Raw genomic sequence first — 20443 nt, 5'->3', positions numbered from 1 at the left:
AGATCCTATTATAGACAAGAAAAACACTCCTTAAGAATTGCTGTTATACAAGGGAATAAACAGAAGCGCATTCCTCCACACCAGTTAGAAACACCTTATCTTCTGCCACCACTAGGTCATTCAGAAGGCGTGTTTTTCTTACTGAATGCCAAAAGTGTATTCTATGTTTTCTTGTACGGCTGAAGTCCTGTCATACAATTGTTCACTCTTCCACAGTAACTTCTTCCTGTTGCCAACTCAGAAGTATGCAGCATGTGGAGAACTTGGGGATCAGTTTCATACTTAATAAGATAAGATTTTTGGAACCTCTTGAAATTGTGGCTTAAAACACTAAAAAGCTGCAAAAACTCAAAGGGACCTTATTGATAGTTAATTAAATGTATATGTAGTGGTCACTCTGCTTTGTTTGGGATGGGAACTGATGAAAGGTTTTATGCAAAAATCAGGATTCCAGTTACATGTAAAGTGGCTTCATACCAGGCTCACTTGTATACTCACCTGCCTGGGATCAATTTTATTAGTCTGCATTTGCTAATGACTCAAGCTGCGTTTGAGTGATCTGGTGGATAGAAGAGTAGGCAATCATGTAAACTTAAAAGATCTATAATACTAGATTATTCATGTTGTATGATCTGAATGTATTTTTTGTGTTTTCATGTGTCACTTCAATAATGTAGTGAGCAGCCACATACGGAAGAAGGTGCTTAGAGAACTGCTTATGGAAATTGTTCACTAAGTGCTTCTTGAGGCCTTGTACTGTAGAGGCAAATGTTGTCTGCCTTCTCCAATGATGCTATTATTGAAGTCCCAATCTGTACATCCTGTCAGGTTATAGCCAAGCTTGTGAATCTGTGAAAAATCTATAGAAAGAATGAACATTTCTTCGGTCAACTTTTTCTTTTTGACAGATCCTTTCTTTCCTTTGTGAATAAAATTAATGAAATTTAGAGGGATTATCTGCTTTCATGATGATAAAGCTGTGCTTGGGGGAAGAATAATGGCTTCTCTTGCTAAATTTTAGATGTTCTTTTAAGAAATACTGAAAATCTTGATAGTTCAGTGCTCTTAATTCTGGGAAGACTAAGTCTATTTTAGAGAGGGATTGCCAAGGTCTTCCATTTGTAAAGAAATTATATGACACCAGCATTCTTGAAGCTCACCTCTAATGAAGTATCTCTTTTTTATGGATTAAAAAACCTGAGACGTATTCCTTAACTTTTAATTGGATCTCTGAGCTTTTCTTAATCACAGAATCAAATAGGTTGGAAGGGTCTGGTGGAGGTCATCTAGTCCAACATCCTGCATCCAGCCCAACCTCCTCTTACTTCTTGACATTTTTGTCCATTTAACCTGGGTACAGTGCCAATGTTGTATTGATATCTCTGTTTAGGATTTTTGGTACTGAGTGAACATTGTATCCTTGCCAGTTTTTATCCCTCTGCCATGATACTGTAGTATTCTGTGGTGACAGTAACACTCAAAGTGTTATGTATGGAAGCATTAGCACTGAAATACCTCCTGGAAAGATTAAGCAATTGCTCAGCTCCATCTTTTGTGGCAAGTACTGTAAAAGACTCTTCTTGTTTGAATGAGGGTGTGTTTTATTATAATTCTAAAAATGTCCAAGTTGAAGGTATTTGAAGTAAAAATTACAACTTCCATATTTACTGTGTATAAACAAGAGCTATTGATACATCCTAGGAATTTGAAAACACCAATCATCTGTCCAGTTACTTAGGCTGATCATCATTTATGTGTGAACACCTTAGATGCCTACCTGTCTTAGTGAAGAGATTGAGTAACTTGACTTTCTCTCCATCCCCAGTAGCTCTCCTTCCATTCTCCTGCAATTAGCATCCGGTTGTGAAGTGTCTCACCTAAAGTAGATGACAAGTCAACTTTTGTATAAATCATAAAATTCGCTAGATGTTAGGTAACAGATTTCTTGCCTTCCAGTATATGATGGAAAGAAATAGAGGCAAATAATGTTGAGGTACTGATGGCATTATTCTTGGATGTCGTGCAGACTAGTTTCTTGTGCTAAGACTTGGAAGATTTCTTATTTGTCTGCTGCTAATATTAGGGTATTTGCTAGTAAGATCAGCATACTACACAGCTGTTTATGTGATCGGTTCCTCTGTATGTGGTCACTCATTCCGTATCTGCTGCTTGTTTCTAGCACTGCATAGAAATCCCTGTCTGAGAACCAGATACAGCCCTGCTTCCTTGCTACTTTGCTCAGTTGTGCTTTCCAACTTACCTTTCTGTTATCTATGTGCTGCTTTCTTGGTAGTCCTGCATACCTGGAATGTGCTTTCTGTTAATTGTCTCTATTCTTTTGTCCCTTATATTTTATGAAGTACTTCTCATACTCTCTGTTCTGTTGCCCCGGACTTACTTCTTATCAACTTTTGAGTGACATTCTGGAAATTCCCCTACTCCGTGAAGAATCTGCAAAGATATATGGCCAGTCTGTCACTGTTTGCTGAATCACTTGGTTTTGTGTCTTCTTTTTTTTTTTTTCTTTCATCTTTGCTCTTACTGCATAAAATATAAGCACTTACAGTATCGAATAATTACTGGGTTTGAAATATTATTTTAGTTTCCTATGATTCTGTTTTTTTAAAAGTTCATCTGAATTGGTGTTTGACACCTTTCATCAGCTTAGTTGGGAAGATTTCCAGTGTTTCAGGACAGTAGTAATTTCTTAGGACACTATTAATATTTTTCAATAAAAGATTTTTTTCAGTCACTTTGCATGTACACCGATACAAAGCTGTGTTACTGTCAGATTTATAACATTTTCTAGAAAGTAAGGAAGGAAGACATCATTAAAAACAAGTACAGTCTTTGAACTCTGTACTCTTGAACTTCCATGCTGTTAGTGAAGATGGAAATTCTACTGAGGACTTACATTTTGGTTTGTTTTTCTCTTCCCTGTGATATGTCTTTAAATAACAAGATACACTTGTGTTCAAGTCTTGGTAGAAATCATGGGCAATAGTTATTTTAGTTTCTTAGTGAATCCCAAACACTGCTGTCCCTTGAATTTCTTGTTTCCCATTCTCTGTGTTATCTAAAGCCCACCTAGATTAACAAGATAAATGACTTGTTCTGGTTTTGTCAAGGGTATTTGTGTTGGCGGGGAGGGGTTGTTGTTGGGTTTTAGTTGGGTTTTTGTTGGTTGGTTGTTGGTTTTTTTTTGGGGGGGGGGGGGGGGGGGGGTGTTCTTTGTTTTTTTTAAAACAGAGATAAGGTACCGAAGCCAGCCATTTAGTCTTTGAACATGGCTTTTTTGACCAGTGAAGATACAATCACTGGTATACGGAAACATTTTTTAAAAGTACATTTACAAGATACAGGAAGAAAATTAAAAGATACTTGCAGCAAATTCATAGCTGTATTGTGTCCCTTGGTTTTAATTTGCCTTATTGCTTGGTATTTGGTAGAGAAAATGGTCTGTGATAGGTCTTATTCTGAAGAGATCCATTATATGAAAAGTTTTGAGGAGGGCTAGCTAAGATACAGTGAAGAGTCCTTTGAACAAAGTTTTTTTCCCATTTAAAATTTTTGCTTCTGATTGAACTTTTTTTAATCAGTAGTCACAAACAATATTTACTTCCACTAAAATGAGAAATTATATATATTATATAATATACAACATATTTTATATATATAATATTATATCTGTCCTTTTGTTGTGTTTTACTCACTTGGTAGCTCTTTTTACTAGTACTAAGTTTTGCTTTGTTCCTTGTGGTTTAAGTTTTCTGTTAGATTTTTCTTTTACACAATGAACAGAAATTGCTACTGATTTCTTACTCTTCAAAACCAATAACAAAATATTACTGATAAACTGTCACGCAGATAAGGGAGCTGAGCAGCATGTACTATATTGTAACTTGAAGATTCCAAGTGACAGAAATCAGTTTTGTATGCATTTATCTCAGTTTTCTTTGAACTGTTGTTACGATATTGTTAGCAGGAATATTTTACTTCATTAGGTAACAAGCCATTGTTATTCACTGGACTACTTTCCAGAAATCTTTGTAATTAATGAACTGACTTCTTTAGTTTATGGCAGTAAATTCAGCATGTAAAAACAAATCTTAGCATATTGCCTCTATTTAAATAGGCATCTGTTTCTAGGAAGGCGCTCATATTTTAAGTAGCTAAAGGTTAGTTCAGATAATCTGTCATGTACCTGTCATTTACTCTGCATCTTGTTATGGAGTACTGTGAGGCTTACAGGTAAGGCAACACACCTATGCAGTGCCATGACTTTAGAAATTAATTCAGGAGAAGGCTTAACCAGCTGTCTAGATCCATTCTAAACTGGGGCTGAAGACTCCAGCTGAGGAGTTATGTGGTATTTTTTAAGCAAAATACTTTCTTCTTAATAAAATGACTTCTAACTGAGAGGTCTGGTAGACGTGCTCTGGCAAACTGAACTGCAGCAGTTTTAAGACATTAAACTCGGTTGTCTGCCAGATATTGCCTTAATAATAAGGCAGCAGAACAGGATATGTCTATAACATTGTTTTTTCATAATCTAGTAGCTGAAGCATTGGTGTGGCTACACTGCAAGACGGATCAGACACCTGATCTATCAGAAAAATTATTTTTCAGCTAAGTTGGTTTTTTGACTTGTCTTAGTGTATGGCTGTGCAAATGCTAGTTCCATCTGAAGGGAGGGGTAAGAATATGCCGCCTGTAATGATAAGTAAAAAGTCACTTTGGAATTGCCCCTGGATTGTGACCCACAGTGATTAAGAGATCAAAGCACACATCTTCCTTGGTCCTGACTAACAAACTCTGCTTCTTCTAAACACTATTAAATAAAACAGAAAGTTTTGTAAAGCATTGGCAATTTCAGCTTGGAGTTGGATGTCCTCTAGAAATTATGGAGATGTTCTTTGACCTAATTATTATTTAAATCTTCGGTATTTCTGATGAGCAGTACACTAAGGTACCACTTTAAAGACTGTCTAGAAAATGCAAGCATGATTGAACATAAATAGGCAAGCATTACTGAAAGGGAGTCCTGTGTGGCTGGATTTGGGGGGTAAGGGTATGTTGGCTGCCATCAAAATATACAATAAGTGGAATTCAGCTAGTTTTACTGCAACAGCAACTTTGCTGTTGTTCAGCCATCTTGGGAACTAAGCTCTTTAAATGTTCTTCAGCTTCTGAAATAGTATAGCTTCATTCCTTATTGAAAACCATAGAAGTAAGTAAAATGTGTTCGTGTGGCAAGAGCTGTAGAATTTGTGTTTCACACTCTCTGTTGGTTTACGTGGGAAATGCTGAGCATTGGTAGCTAGAAGTTACACAGTAGGAAAGATACGAGTAGCTTGAAAATTCAGAAGCTCTGATTCCACTTGCAGCATTTAACAAAATAATTTTGTTGCTTGTTTGTGAATTTAGATCTTTATGGATAAATACCCAGTCTAAAAGTCTATAGAGTAAATCAAATCTGCATTCGTGGCCATTGTTTTTTATGCCCCTAATTGCTTCAGGACACATTTTGTGTCTGTACAGGAGTTGTAGCTCACTGCAATGGGTTTCCTGGAGTCACTGGTGCTGTTTGCAGTTGGAAAACCTAATCACAGAAGTACCAATTGCTAAAGCAGTTGGTCAGCAGAACATATGAGTCATGTTGACCTGAGTACGAGATGGCCGTGAATAACAGCTTTTGCTAGAAGCAAACAAAAATTGTTAGAGGGAGGCCATCCAGCTCTGGCTGGCCTTCAGGATTGCCGACTCCTGCTGACACGTACCTGCCTTCCTGGTGCTCAGAGACACCTCGGCTGGGCAGTTGCGGTACTGAAGCCATGGGCAGAGAGACAGCAAGAGGAGTATGAAGCAGTGGCACAGCAAAGGACTGCAAAACCAGATAAGAGGCCAGACTTTATTTACAAATGTCTACTCCAATTTATGCTGCCTTATCTGCGCTTGCAATGCTTTGCGTAGCATCGAGTTCTTTGGCAAGTGTATACAATACAATTAATTATCACTCTATCAGTATCACCTCTTAAATTAATTTTGTTGGTTTTTATGATTGCAACGCGGAATGATTTATTCTTCCCCTTTACTCTTCACTAATTGCATAATTCCTCATTGCTGAACTCATCTTCATCTGTCCATGTGTTTTCCCCTGTTTCTTTTGTACATATACTGTAACTTTGTGGCCTTCAAACAAGAATGTAAATACTTGGTCTGAAGAAATAACTGGTGCTGTAAGTCTGCCCATAAGTGTTGTGGTCTTCTCTTTCCCCTAACACTTCTCTCCCATCCCAGCTGAATGAAACCTGTGGATCATTTGATAGTTGAGCAGTGTTTGGGGGCAGAAATGTTACAATTGGACCTTTTAAAGTAAATTTACCAAAAAAACCCCAATTATAAGGATATATCAATTCAAGTTGAGTAGCATATCATATGTTTAATTCAGTAAGCATATGATACGTGAGTTGCATAAGGGAGTCTTTTACCTTTCCTCAAAAGCACGATGAAGATAAAAATGAGCTCAAAAGAGTAATTTTATAAAGTTAATTTGGACATGGTGTGAATGACCTGGAACTTCATGTAAAACTTAATCTGTATGCAATTATTTTTTAAAAAAATTGATAAGGTCAGCCGGATAAATTACACGATGCTGACCTTATTTTTAAAATTACTTTACTTAAGGGGATGAGAGATCATTTTGGTCTTTATGTAATAACCAAAATTCAGCTCTTGTGTTAACAATAGGAATGGTAAGCTTTTATTTTCCCAGAGGTACTTAAAAAAAGTTTGACATACTTACAAAAAAAGGATGAGATCAAGTTATAGAAATCTAAGCCAGGATTGCCAGGATTTTGTCATGGTTTTATTTTTGCCTCCAGACTTTAAGTACTTCTAATAAAGGCTATATTTTAAAGCATGAACTAAAAGCCTAGAGTTCACATTGCTCTGTTTGGAGCTGGGAGAGGCTTGTACGCTCCCACAGGTTTTTTTTAAGTATAGGAAAGGCATAAATTTTTTTAATTCAAAATCAGTTTTATAAGGAAGAAATGAAAAGACCATTCTCCAAGCAACACAACTTTAGCTTCCATTACACGCACCTTTTAGAAAAAATAGTCTTAATACATTCTTCAGGGCTTGTAGAAAACTTTGCTTATCTTATGGAATGATTAAAAATTGCTCTGTATTTGTTTCTGAAGAGCTCGTCTTTTTTGGTAATTCCTTTCTCTTTCAGGCTCCCCAGATAGAAATTTATTACTGGAATGAGTAATGGAATAACATTCTTTCTAGGCGGAAGTGCTGTAGTTCTGCCTCCTGAAAAAGTAGCAGTAATGCTACTTACAAATAGTTAAAAATAGTTGTAGTTTTGCACTTTTAGCAATGTTGTTGAAACAAGGATAAAAGTAGTACTAATGTTAAAAAGCCTTATTTTACTATGTTGTATGTGCCAAAGAATAAGCAAAATACAGTTCTCTCTCCTGGTTTAATACATCTCTCTTTAGTGGGCCTTCAGTGAAATGTGATTTTTCGTTTTTAGCTGGCTAGTATCTGAGCTACATTTGTTTTTACCATACTACGTAAGTTCATATCTTGACGAAACTTCAATCTCTCCTACCCTCTAAGGATTTAGAAAATGCAAAGGTAACTTTCCCATTTTTCCAAATTGCTTATTCCGTTGTAATGACTTTTTTCCGTAAGGTACAGAAGAGAAATTTGTGTGTGTTTTCTTTCCTGATGTCAGTAACTCTTGAAAAAGGGGACCTGCATGGATTTCTCTTCTCTCTCCTTCCTTGCCCCCTGCCCCTTTTTGTTTTAAGAACTATTGCATCAAGAGGCAGTGCTGATTGGAAAGACCAGGCCTACCACACAGTGAGATATTATGTCACTTTAGTGCTTTACATAGAGAAATGACTCTGTGTTGATTTTGCTTTGTCATCACTCTTTGGGGCACTGGTGTGTGATTAAGCTCCTTCCGCAGGCTGCTGGCACTTTTGGCCCCACTTCTTCATCCTAGTCAGGGACTGCAGCCCAAGGAAATAAAAACACAACGCACAGATCAAAGCAAGAGGGAAGGGGAAAAGGACAGAGCGTTCTTGCCACAGTGAGGCAGTTGTAGCTACGTAAGAGCAGAGCACTCACTGATTGACAGCTCTGCTATCAGAGTGAAGAAAGGTGTGCTGTATTCCAGGTGTGAACCCAAGGCTGAAAACGTTCCAGAAGTAGTGGTGCAAAATCAAGTTGGGGTGGTTTATTTTTCCTTCCTTCCTCCTTTTTCATTGGACAGCTAGCAAGATAGAAATATTTAAAAGTAGCTACCACATGAAGGCAGTTTCTTAGAGATGGGAAGGCTCAGGTGACATTGGGAAAAATACTAGTCTCCAGAGGAATGGCATAAAGACTGTGGTGTGATTGAGCAGTTCTTGAGCCATCTCTGGGATGGCTGCTCTAAGGCCTTCTGCCTTCCTCAGATCACCACTTGGGAAGCATTCCAGGAAAGAAATTTTTTGTTGTTGTTGTTGTTTTGGTTTTTTCCTAGATGGATTGAGTCCACTTGTATATCAACCTTCTTGTATCAAGGCTGATGTGACTGATAGAATTTTGTAAACTTAGCTGTAAGACCTCATAATATAGTCTTTGCACTTGGTTTTATTACATAAACAAATGAAAATCAGACAGGTAAGCTTTTAGAAATGATTAAATGGTGCCTACCATCCTGTGATCTGAAAATGAGGAGGAGTATTATTACTGTTTAATAGAACAGTGGCCAAGTAAGTGATGGTGAGCAGAGGACTGGATTTACTTGGAGTAGGCAATTGGGTGTGATGAACACAAAAACCAGTGGTATGTTTGTACACTTTCTGCAAAGGTGTAATCAACTGGAGTGAGAAAACCTTCTGGTACAACTGGAGTGAGAAAAACTAGTACAAACATGAAACTTGATATTAAAGGAATATGTAGAATAATAATCCACAGGAATGGGATTGAAGCATATGCAGATTAGAAGAGGGGAAAAAAACCCAGGTGGTAGGGAAGCATTCAATATTTGGTACAATCTGCTGGAAAATAAAACAGCCTTAGACTTTTTTAAAAAGAAATCACTTTGAATAAGAATTGGAGAAAGATTATTTTTATATATTTAAAGTCTACAGTAGTCCTTAGGCTCTTAGTTTAGAACGGATGAAGGCTTCTTATTTTACAAGTGAGAAATATTGAGTATTGTCAAGACTGACAGGATTGGTTTTGCCTGAGATTAGCTTCCCAGGCACAGCCTGGAAATCACATACTACTAATTAATAAGGGTAACAAGATAGTCAACAGATTTCTTTACCAGTCTCTACATTAATAAAGCACAGACTTGGTGAGCCATTGATGATATTTTAGGAGAGCTGCTTGAAGAAAGTTATTCTATTTTTCACATGTGTAACTCGTGGATTACCTATTTAAAAAGGGAGAGAGGGGACACTGGAAATTATGTAAAAAGCTGCTTATCTCCATCCACCTTTAATTTTGTGCATATTAAAACTTACTTTCATTAAATAGTAATGACAGGCCTTATGGATTAATTGATTCAAGTTGGTGCACAGTCAGATGTGTAAAAACATATGCTGTCGAGGTTCATAACTTCAGAAGTGCAGTGTCTTAGTTTTACTAAGAAATTGCTTTGAAGAGCTTTAAGATTTATGTGTCGGACAAATCACTGATTTGATCAGTTAGAAATTTCAAAATGCATGCCTCAAACAGGAGGACTGAATGGGAACTTGTAGGGAAAGACTTTAAACTTTGCTGAATGAAACAAGCAAGGTAAGGAAACCAGGGACTAAAAACTTAAAAGAAATGGGAGAAAAGTGCTAGTCAGCAGAGCTAGACAGACATATCTTAGGGGTCATATAGTGTTAAGAATTCTTTTTTTGATCTTAAGAATAGACTTAGCAAAAGGATATTGAAGTGAACTAGAAAAGATTTATGTAAACATACAGATATATATATCCATAAATATATTTACAGTGAAGTCTCTGTAATACTGGGCTTGACTGGTGGAACTTTCATTGTCATTGAAGCCACTAAAAATTCTTGTTTTGTCTTCAGAAACTTACTGAAATCTTGTAACTGCAAACAGTAAAAGCATCAATTACCTATAATGTGTTTATGTATCTGAAAAGTGTATTCAAATGCCTAACATGATATTTCTTTCTCCCCCTCCTCCTGTTCTAGGAATTGGCTCTCCGTAGCCAGCTTCCAACAATGGAACAAGACGGTGGATCTCAAAATCCTGTGTCATCTCCTGGAATGTCTCAGGAACTGAGAACAATGACTACAAATAGTTCTGATCCCTTTCTTAACAGGTTTGTAGGAGTAGCTGCTAGAGGGAAAAAAATTGATTTAGAATTCTGTTTGGTGCATGTAATAGTTTATTTTGAACATCTGTCTGTGCCAAAAGCCACAGCTGTAAATGAATCTTTCCTTAAATGGCAAGTCTAGTAAAAGTTGAGGATTAAAAGCTGTCTCCTGTGGGAGGAAGTAGTCTGTTCAGACTTGTAGGAAGGTTTTTTATTCAAAGTCATAACATGTTTGCCTCTGCATAATCTGTTGACTAACAGTCACTTCAAATTACTGACTCAGAAGAATTTGTGAATAGCTTGCTATGAGATCAAATGAACTGTTGAGGCACATTTAGGACTACACCTTGAGGTTCATTTTAAGGTTTCTCCATTCACCCTTCCCCTCCACTTCAGGTATTTAATTTAGCAGTATTTTTACTCTGCTAATGTTAGGTCTGCAAACAGTGGCATGTTTCATTTTAAATGCTGTAGTATTTTGAAGTGGGTCTTCTAATTCAGGATTCAGATTTTTACAGTATAGACTAGTCTTTTTCATATAAATTTTTCCTTAATCCCTCTAAGTTGGAGTGTTTGTTTTGTTGGAAATACTGTTCTAATTACAGCTTGAAAATACTTCATACTAACCATTACAGCTTTGGAGAAACTTCTGCAGCTTGAGAAATTGTATCTGTATTTTTTGCTTAGCATGCTGGAAAGAAAAGGTGAAAATGGTAGAACAGTCAAATCTCCAAGCCACATAAACTTTTAATTAATGGCGTAAAAATCTACTGACCTTTCAGCAGTATCAAGTAGTTGATCTTAAGTTGGAGTAGTTAATTTTGTAGTTCTTTATTGGACTGTATTTTGCCAGCATTCTAAACTGATATCAACTCAGTATCGCCTACCATAAAAGGGAAAAATTACGTATTCTGTGAGAGTTCATCACTGCTTTTCTGCATTACCTTGAAATGTTAGCCTAAATTTAGGACGCTTATTGTAAGTGCTCATGAACTATAACAACATATTCGTCCTTCTCTTTAATGGTATATTATTATACTTGTGGAAAACCCCATAAAATTAATCTTGATTCTTTCAATGTAAATCTTGACTTCCATGGGTTTTGCCACCAATACAGTTTCAAACCTGCTTGTAAGGTAATAAGTCCACGTCATGTTAGAACTGGCATGATTTTGGAGTAGGGCAAGCTTAAATACCTGCCGTAATTTTAGATGCTGAAAACAATTAAAATCTTTGTAAACCTTTGCTGCAGTTATAAATCCCTTCCCATGTTCTGTTAAATAACTTCCTGTTGCTAATATCACGCACTTAGGTTCTTCATCCCTAAAAATGTACTGTCATTCCATGTAGCTTTTCCAGTTACTGATACTCCATCAGCTTAGCTTAAGTTTGTTTCATTTTCTGCCTTTTCCAGGAGATACCTCTGTCATTTCATATACTCTATCCTCACTCTAATTCTCAAAATCAGTAAAGTTCAGTGGAGATGGTGCAAGAACATAGCCTCCATCTTGCCAGTGGAATCTGTTGTCATTCGTATAGTTTAGGTTATGTAAATAACATCTGTTGCTCTTAAGCTTTTTCACCTACTGCATGAAGTATTGACTGTGCTAGTGTTATGTGTGCTACTGTGAGAGTGAGAAAAAAAGTTTCTGTCTCAAGGTACGCAGTGCTTTGTATATATTGGAGAAAACCAAGTTTAAAAAAAAAAAGCCTTGCACATGGAAAAGAAAGTAATGTTTTGTTATTAAACTCTCCTTAAGGAAATAAGAGGTATTTCCAAATTTTGGATAAGCCCTTCGGGAAGACTTACCTCCTGCACAGACAAATCTGATTAGAAAACTTCATTTCTTGTTAGAGGGGGAGGGGTTGTCCTCCATAGAATTAATCCTTGGATCTGGTGTGAGCCTTAACTGTGCTGGCCCTGTCCCAAGGAATAAAAAGGACAAGAAATCTTAAAACTGACCTGCTGTCCTATGAGAAGCCTCTGTAGATGGGTGATGGCCTTGATGTGTTATAGTAACATACTAGCTTGAATTTCTGGAAGGCTGTTGCCATCATACATTGAGCCGAGGTATATTTTGAAATTTGTTCATAAGTGATATAGAATACTCACATCTTCAAAACCTGTTGTTTGACCTGAAAGAAACATCTTCCAAGTTTCAAATGGCCATGGCAGTGGACTAACGCAGTTTATCCATTGTGAGTCTACACACATGAAATATAAAATGATGGATCTTTACCATTAATTAGAAACGGGGGGGGGGGGGGGGGAAGCTAGAAAAGGCAAATTCATGTTGCCTGTAATTTTTTGGCAGGTTGATAATTAGCAAGGACTATTTTCTGTAAAGTGCAAAAAGATACTACTTGTCTAATTGCAAATATGTTTAACTGAGCTTTTTTTGTAGCCCTTACCCCATGCAAAATACTGAAAACCCGTACCTGACTTGAGTCCACAATATCTTAATTTGCATTTTCGTTTGAGCATTGTCCCTCCTAAGTAATTTTATGTACATTACCACACTTAATTCTGGCATGTGGATAAGGGAAAGGAATTTTTAAAAAGGAATTTGTGGGTATGTGTTGCTGTCTCTGAATTGGATGCAGCAGTCCAGTAGTTGTGCCCTAAAGATCTCCTTGATGTCCATTAAGTTCAGACTTAGAGAAATACTTCTTTCTATGTTTATAGGGTACACATAATTTCCTGGTGAGACAGTCCTCCTAACTTTGGGTACCAAAGTTGAATATCCAAAGCTTAGGTAGTTGAATATTTTCCACTGCCTACATAATCAGAACATCTGAAAAATCTCAGAAAATAATTGCTATATTGGAGCAATCTGAGAAAATATACAGTAGTGTTTTCATTTATGTAGTCAATCTTCTGCCTGCTGTCTTCAGTACTTACTGTCATTGTGGTATATTTTATTTTTTGAATGGGACATCCAGCAATGCAGACTTCATTAGACTATTTCACCTTTTAATTTACCACTCTGTTTATATGGTTTTGTCTATTAGATTTATATTGGTAATGATGGTAATTCTCCATTTAACTCCTAAATTGGGATTTCTTTTGTATACACATATTATAACAAGTATTAGTCGAAGAAGCATCCACTCAATTTTGAGTAATGCAGTTTACCTGCGTGCGGTAATTTTGGGTGGTGTGACTACTAAATGAAGAAATCCTTGTTGAAGAAAGAGGAAATGTGTATTAAAGAGTGGTTTGAAGAGAAGGGCTGGACATTCCAAGTGTGAGAGCAGCAGCCAAAAAGCTGCCTCTACTAGAGTGATTTAGTTCAGCATAGTCTCAGTTCTGTTTTTAGTATTTGGTCCCACGAAGTAAACCAGCATTTTTTTTCACATAAGTTTTAAATAGCTTAATTATTAGGATTGTTAGCAAATGTGTGCTGATACTATTTTTAAATCAATCTAAAAATAAAATAAATATTTATGATTTAACTATAAAGAAATGTTAGGTTTTCTTTCTTGTGTGGCAAAGATGTCTTCGTGAAATCTAATACATATATTTATGGCTGATTGCATTCTACTTCCATCCGATGTTGAATAGCTATTCGACCATCATCTGTTTGGTTCTTCATACTTGACAAAAAGGCATACGCTATATATTTCATGAGCACGTTATGGGAAGGATCAGTATGTCTTCAAATGCTAATTCAAACAGTAAGTCAAGTTGATCTTCATTTAGTATTCAAGCTGGAAAATCAGTAAGGATTCTCAGTGAATGCTACCACAACCTGAAGAAATACAGATTTTGAAAATATTTTGTGAAGCTTGGGTATTAGGAGATGCAGGGGGAGGGAGGTAATGGTATGTTTCTACAGCTGCTTATGCAGGCCACAGCTCCTTCCAGCAAACCTGCTCCAGCGCGGGCTTCCCACGGGGTCCCAGCCTCCTTCGGGCATCCCCCTGCTCCGGCGTGGGGTCCTCTCTCCCCGGGCTGCAGGTGGAGATCTGCTCCCCCGTGGAGCTCCCTGGGCTGCAGGGGGACAGCCTGCCTCACCAGGGTCTTCATCCCCACGGGCTGCAGGGGAATCTCTGCTCCGGCGCCTGGAGCATCTCCTCCCCTCCTGCTGCACTGACCTGGGGGGCTGCGGGGCTGGTGCTCTCACGTCTTCTCACTCCTCTCTCCCAGCTGCTGTGCAGCGTTCGTTACCCTTTCTTAAATACGTTATCACAAAGGTACCACCATTGTCACTGACGGGCTCAGTTTTGGGCAGCAGCAGGACCATTTTGGAGCCAGCTGGAACTGTTTGCATCTGACATGGGGTCAGTTCCTGGTGTCTTCTCACAGAAGCCATCCCTGCAGCCCCCCTGCTACGAAAACCTTGCTATGTAAACTCAATACACTGGCCTACTTCCCTCCCTGCTGTCCCCCCCCGCCCCATCCCCAATTGCACGCTGCAGATGTCTTCATCTTCCTTGCTCCACTGGCAGTCAGATGGCAGTAAGGGAGCAAATGCATGTAAGGTCCCATGCCATCACTGTTTTGTGAACTGTTCCATCAACAAGACTGTTCTGAACAGGGTTTGTTTACAGGATGGCTTCTGTAGCAGTATTTGATTCATATTAGGGCACTCTCTTGCCGTGACATGTATGACTGAACTAGTAGTAATGCAACAGTGGGAAGCAATTGAAAAATCACTAAAGGAGTTCCAGCTATAGCTCTTATTTATAACAGCAGTGACGTAAAAATAGACTTCAGTGGTAGGTTAAACATGGGAACATTAGTAGTTAGAAATACTTTTTCATCCTTATAGAAGTGTGAAAGGGTATGCTGTTGTTGTTATTGTTTTTATAATAATTAGGGACTATCTGTGATATGCTTCCAATGGTTTGGAAAAGGTCTGCATAAAATAAAACACAGGTGTCTCACACAGACAAAGGCTTCAGATTTTGATTAGAATAGAGCATTTCTCCTGACAGCAATGTTTTCGAAGCTCTTGAATTGGTTCAAAAACAAGCATTTATTTTAATTTCTTCAGTAATCTACCCTCATTTTTTTCCTCCCTTTCTTCTGTTACAGTGGAACATATCACTCCAGAGATGAAAGCACAGATAGTGGACTTAGCATGAGCAGTTACAGTGTCCCCAGAACCCCCGATGACTTCCTGAACAGTGTTGATGAGATGGATACAGGTCTGTTTTTGTGTACAGCCTTAATGCATGTTTTCCAAATAGACTTGTGTCCATTTGCAATGAAAACAAGCAACTCTGAGAAGCTGTGATAATTTTTGCATTGTTTTTCTACCTCCTTCTATTTCTCAAATAGAAATATTATGGATAGATTTGTGAAAAACATAACTTGTAATCAACTCTACTGAGAGGATGGGTGATTACTCATAAATAGTATCACTCCTGTTATATGGAATTTGAGTGTCCATTTGCTTTTTTAAGTAATATCATTTCTTCAGAGCTAAGAATAGTGCCTCGTCCAGTGTTGCTAATACTGCTGCAAAACAATATTTGACTAAATATTGTCTTTTTCCTTTAAGCATAAAAATTTAAATATGCTAAATGACATCAAAGATATGTAGAGATTTGGGTCAGGAGGTGAAAAGGTTGAAACAAAGGCATGTTCTTTGTACATCTGCACGCAGTCAAGTCATCTTTGGTTTTTGTGATGAATTTCTATGAATCATGTTGCTTGTATGGTGCAAGGAGATACATGATTAACCTTTAACCAGTTGTCCTGATAAATTGTGGGTTTGGTACTTCCAGTATATTTAATATCCATCTTGCTTTGTGTTATAATTAGGTGACACTATCAGCCAAAGTAATATACCGTCCCATCAGAACCGTTTCCCAGACTACCTTGAAGCCATTCCAGGGACAAATGTGGACCTTGGGACACTGGAAGGAGATGGGATGAATATAGAAGGAGAAGAACTGATGCCAAGTCTGCAAGAGGCTTTGAGCTCTGACATCCTTAATGACATGGAATCTGTTTTGGCAGCCACCAAGCTAGATAAAGAGAGTTTTCTTACTTGGTTATAGGGGCCTCAGGGAGACTGAATTCTAAATCTGTGAAGGATCTAAGGAGATTAGGACATCTGTATCTGAAGTTCAGAACAAGCCAGTGTGGCACACTTTGGCTTGTGTTCAGAAAAAGTAAATGAACAGATATTCAACAAGATTCTTTTCATTTTGCTCTTCCTTGTCCATCGCTGCTGTTATATATTGCTGACTTTTTTCCACAGTTGACTCTGAAGAACAGACATCTTCTTGATCTTTTTCTATTGCTGTTGCAACTACTGTTCAAGGGGGGTGGGGAGGGGTGATGAGCCTATTTGGATGACGAATGCCATTCCTTTTGTCCTAGTGTGCGCTTGCATATCATTTTATCTAAGTACTCAGATTTGAGAGTTAATTTCTGCATGTCACTGCTTGTAGTTTGCTCAGCTAGTTGTCTCCTGCTGCCTGTGGCAAGTGGTAAAACATGACATACTGGGGTGACAAGCCAAAAATGATGTATCTGGTCAAAAGAAGTCAATACTGATTTGGAGATACAACTTAAAGGAGGGCTGAAGACTGTTTGGCATTAAGTGTTTCTACTAGTAGCTCTTTCATTAGTCACAAAGTGCTCTTGTTCATATTTTATGTTATAGTAAATCATGAGTCATTTTACATAGAAACATATATGAACTTTGATTGTTGCCACATATTCTAGCCTAACATTTGTTTGTCAAAAATAGTTTGATTATTTTTGTTAGTTGGTTTAACTGTAGCTGTAGGATGGGAAGTAATTATAGCTGTTCTTTTTTTTTTTTTAATAGTGAAATCTAAGGGGTTTTTCCTGATTTCACGTAGTCTTATTTAAATCTGAATTGTCTGCTTTTTTATACTTAAAACATGCCTATTGTAGCCTGATAAGCTAGTGAGTACATAAACCAGTATGTTTTGCCTGTAACTTTTTTATTTTTTTTAAAGGCTAGCTTTGAATGTAATCCATTAGAGTTCATGACCAGTGGCTTATTTTTCATGTTTATTTGCAAGATTTTGAATTAGAATCTTACTGCAGCAATGTAAAACTTAGAATCCTAAGTGTTGTATGTACAATTTTAAAACGCATTTTAAAGTAGCAGAAACCATTTTAAAATGACAGATACATCTAATCTCTCTTCTGGTTTTCAGTTTTGATATCTAAGTGAGTTTAGATTTTAAAATCCTTAATGGGGAAAAAAAAAATTATGAAAATTTTCTCTTAAGTTAGCATGGAAAAAGTCTGAACTATTAATATCACTCTTAAGTTGCAATGGAAAGGCTAGAACACCAAAAAAAAAAAATCCTCAGAAGAACTCCTAAGTGTAATAATTATCAAATTCTGTTTGGTGAAAAATAAGCCCTGGACACTATATATAGAAGAATGTAAAGATATGTGTTAGATGGTGACATGAGCAGGTAATGAAGTGTATATTAGTAGTAGAGCTTAGCGTGGGGTAGAGGTGAATATGAATTATCTTTATTTTAACAGGAAAAGATGTATCACTAAGTTGTCTGCAGGAGTTGACACAGTTTCCAAAGAGTATTTTTAAATGAACAAAATGAGCATGAATCAAACTTTCAGTATAAGCTATGAAGTTTTGTGGGACTTTTGTTTTTTTCTGATAAAAAATAGTGTCATCAGTTAACACCTCTATAATTAAGGGCCCGTCACCATTCTCAACATGAGCCTTTATTTTCAAGGGTGTATAACATGGCTATAAAGATACTGTAAGCATGAAACTTGGTTTTGAAAAAAATCTCAGCTAGCAGGGACTTCTCCTGGGGAGAGATTTTTTGGGTTTTTTTTGTTTTGTGTTTTTTTAAAGACATTGATTATTTTTCAAGTTTGGAACGAACCAGCAAAACAAAACAACAAAAACCCCCGTATTATTATCATTTGAGGTTTTTTATGCTTCAGAAGTAGTTCTGTTTTGGGATAATATAAAGAATGAAAACTCTGAACCAAGTCTCATTTTAAAAACTGAAGCAGCAGAGGCAGAGATGTGAAATTTGCCACTACAAATCTACATTTACTACTTTACGTAAGGATCTTAAGTGTTTGAAATACATAAAATTGTTTGTGACTCGTTATGGAATACAAGCAGGTTTTAAAATACCAATTTTCAAAACACATCCACAATGACAACTACATTCTGCTACACCAATAATTCAGTGATTAATAGGCCACTTATATTGTGCAATGACACAGTAGCTCCTAAAGCAGTTTATTGTGTCCAAGATAGGGATTTTAGTAGCATTTTTACAATTTCATTATGAATTCTTCTCTTTCTTCCCTTCAGGAAAAAAAGACACTAAGTTGTTATAACTTGAATGGTCTGACATAAAACCACAACAGCAAGGAAATTCAGAGTTGATTCCATTTCAGTTGTCTTCCACAGTTGTATCCAGGTATAATAGCACATACGATGCACTGAGTTGCAAACTCCTGACATGCTGTACCTTGCTACAACAGGGATGAGTACAGAACAAATTTTCTTTCCTTGCTTCCGTGTGTTTGTCACAGCTTTAATATATGAATGTTTTCTTCTCATTGTAGAAACACTAAATGGCTTATACTGTATTTGGGTAGCACTGCTTAGGGTAGATACTGACAAACTGGGAATTCTTGAACTGCTCTAACATGAATTATGTTTTGTGATACTTATTTTAATTGATTTTAATACATTTCCGTTCTCTCATTTATTAGGAAACATACAATAGAGATGCTGTACTGTTGGCAATCAACATTAATCTGGATTTTTTATTTTTTTTTTTTAATTCTGCAAATGCATTGTTTGATGAAGTGGTTAAAATTGTTTGAAATGCGAAAGCGTTTTGGGTAGTATTTTATACTGATGTATATATTGAAACAGAAATCATTGTAATAATTGTAGTAGCTTTTAGTTATAATTACACTACATGCAGACAGATGGGGCTGTACAGTACTGTGCTGTTCAACACCTGCGCAGGCTACGGCTTGGAAACAGGCTGCAGTGTCAGTAAACCATACAGATCAAATATTGTACCATTCAGTGTTGGCGCTCACCAATGCAAAAGGAGGAGAGACAATTTCAACTTGATTAACGCTACATAGCTTTCACACATCTGGTAAATTAGTACTAAAGTGACCTTTTCACTTACAAGCATGTTTTTTATACAAATTAACAGGTTTGCCTGTGTAAAATAATTTGTTTTCTGTATCTTGGAAAAAATACTCTCCACATTTAGAATGTTGTATGTTAGAGAACTCTTAAATGCACCCTTGTCAAAAATTATATATATTAGTTACCAATGTTACTTTTAGATATGAGCATGACTGTAAGTTAGGTACTTAAGTACGTTCTGTTACATTATTTTTCTTTATGTAATACTTTTTCAGTTGTTTTATTTGGTATAAATATATACTTTGTGCTTAAACATCTCTGTTTGTTTTTAACATTCAATAGTATGTAAAGATACTGGTTTCCTTCAGTAAGATGGATGCATTGAATTGTTGGAATTCCTATTGTAGTATGTCTGTTCTCGTCCCCCTTGTCATTGCTTTTGTAGTCATAAACTCCAGTCCTGCAAACATTGTGTACAAGCTCACCTAAGAGACAAGGGAGCCCCACTGAAGTCAGTGAAGGCTTAATGTTAAAGTATGCATCTCTGTGTTTGCAATAACGAAGAGACAGTGACTCTACTGAGCCTCATACAGTTTGTATAAAACAATACTTTAATTGCATATGGCACTATAAGTGAGAGCTGGTAACAGAACATCTGTTATCTACTATAAGAAAGCATCCACTTTTTGCAGATATGCTTGCAATGTTCAGGATCTTCCCACGTAGCAGATATGTTTTTGGGTAACTCTTAAGTTTATACAATAATTTGTGGCAGACTATCAATAAAGACACGCTATTTTCCTTTCCAAGTTTTGACTTATGAATTGTGAAATATGTAATGACATACCTTGAAAGTGTCTGAAGATTTTAGTTTTAATGAATCCTGTCAAGATTTTTTTATTTTGTCCTTCTGTACAACAGAAATTCTGAAACGTGTTTTTTTAATGTAATGCAATTCATCATGGCTGAAGTCATACACTATTTGCATTTTAGCAGTTC

General features: G+C 36.8%; 1 protein-coding gene across 4 annotated transcripts in view; it reads left to right on the top strand.

Moving 5' to 3' along the window:
- Window positions 1–20231, top strand: part of YAP1 (Yes1 associated transcriptional regulator) — a 96703-nt gene extending 76472 nt beyond the window's left edge. For all 4 annotated transcript variants that reach the window (XM_049823252.1, XM_049823250.1, XM_049823251.1 and 1 more), the window contains 3 exons: window positions 10216–10346; window positions 15382–15494; window positions 16114–20231. In XM_049823252.1, the coding sequence (XP_049679209.1) occupies window positions 10216–10346; window positions 15382–15494; window positions 16114–16352 (483 nt within the window). In that variant the 3' untranslated portion in view covers window positions 16353–20231. The remainder of the gene's footprint in view (window positions 1–10215; window positions 10347–15381; window positions 15495–16113) is intronic.
- The last annotated feature ends 212 nt before the right edge of the window (window positions 20232–20443 follow it).

Source organism: Accipiter gentilis, chromosome 19, assembly GCF_929443795.1.
Source record: "Accipiter gentilis chromosome 19, bAccGen1.1, whole genome shotgun sequence".
Lineage (NCBI taxonomy): Eukaryota > Metazoa > Chordata > Aves > Accipitriformes > Accipitridae > Astur > Astur gentilis.
The sequence above is the reverse complement of the archived record's forward strand: the minus strand, read 5'-3'. Positions and strand labels throughout refer to the sequence as shown.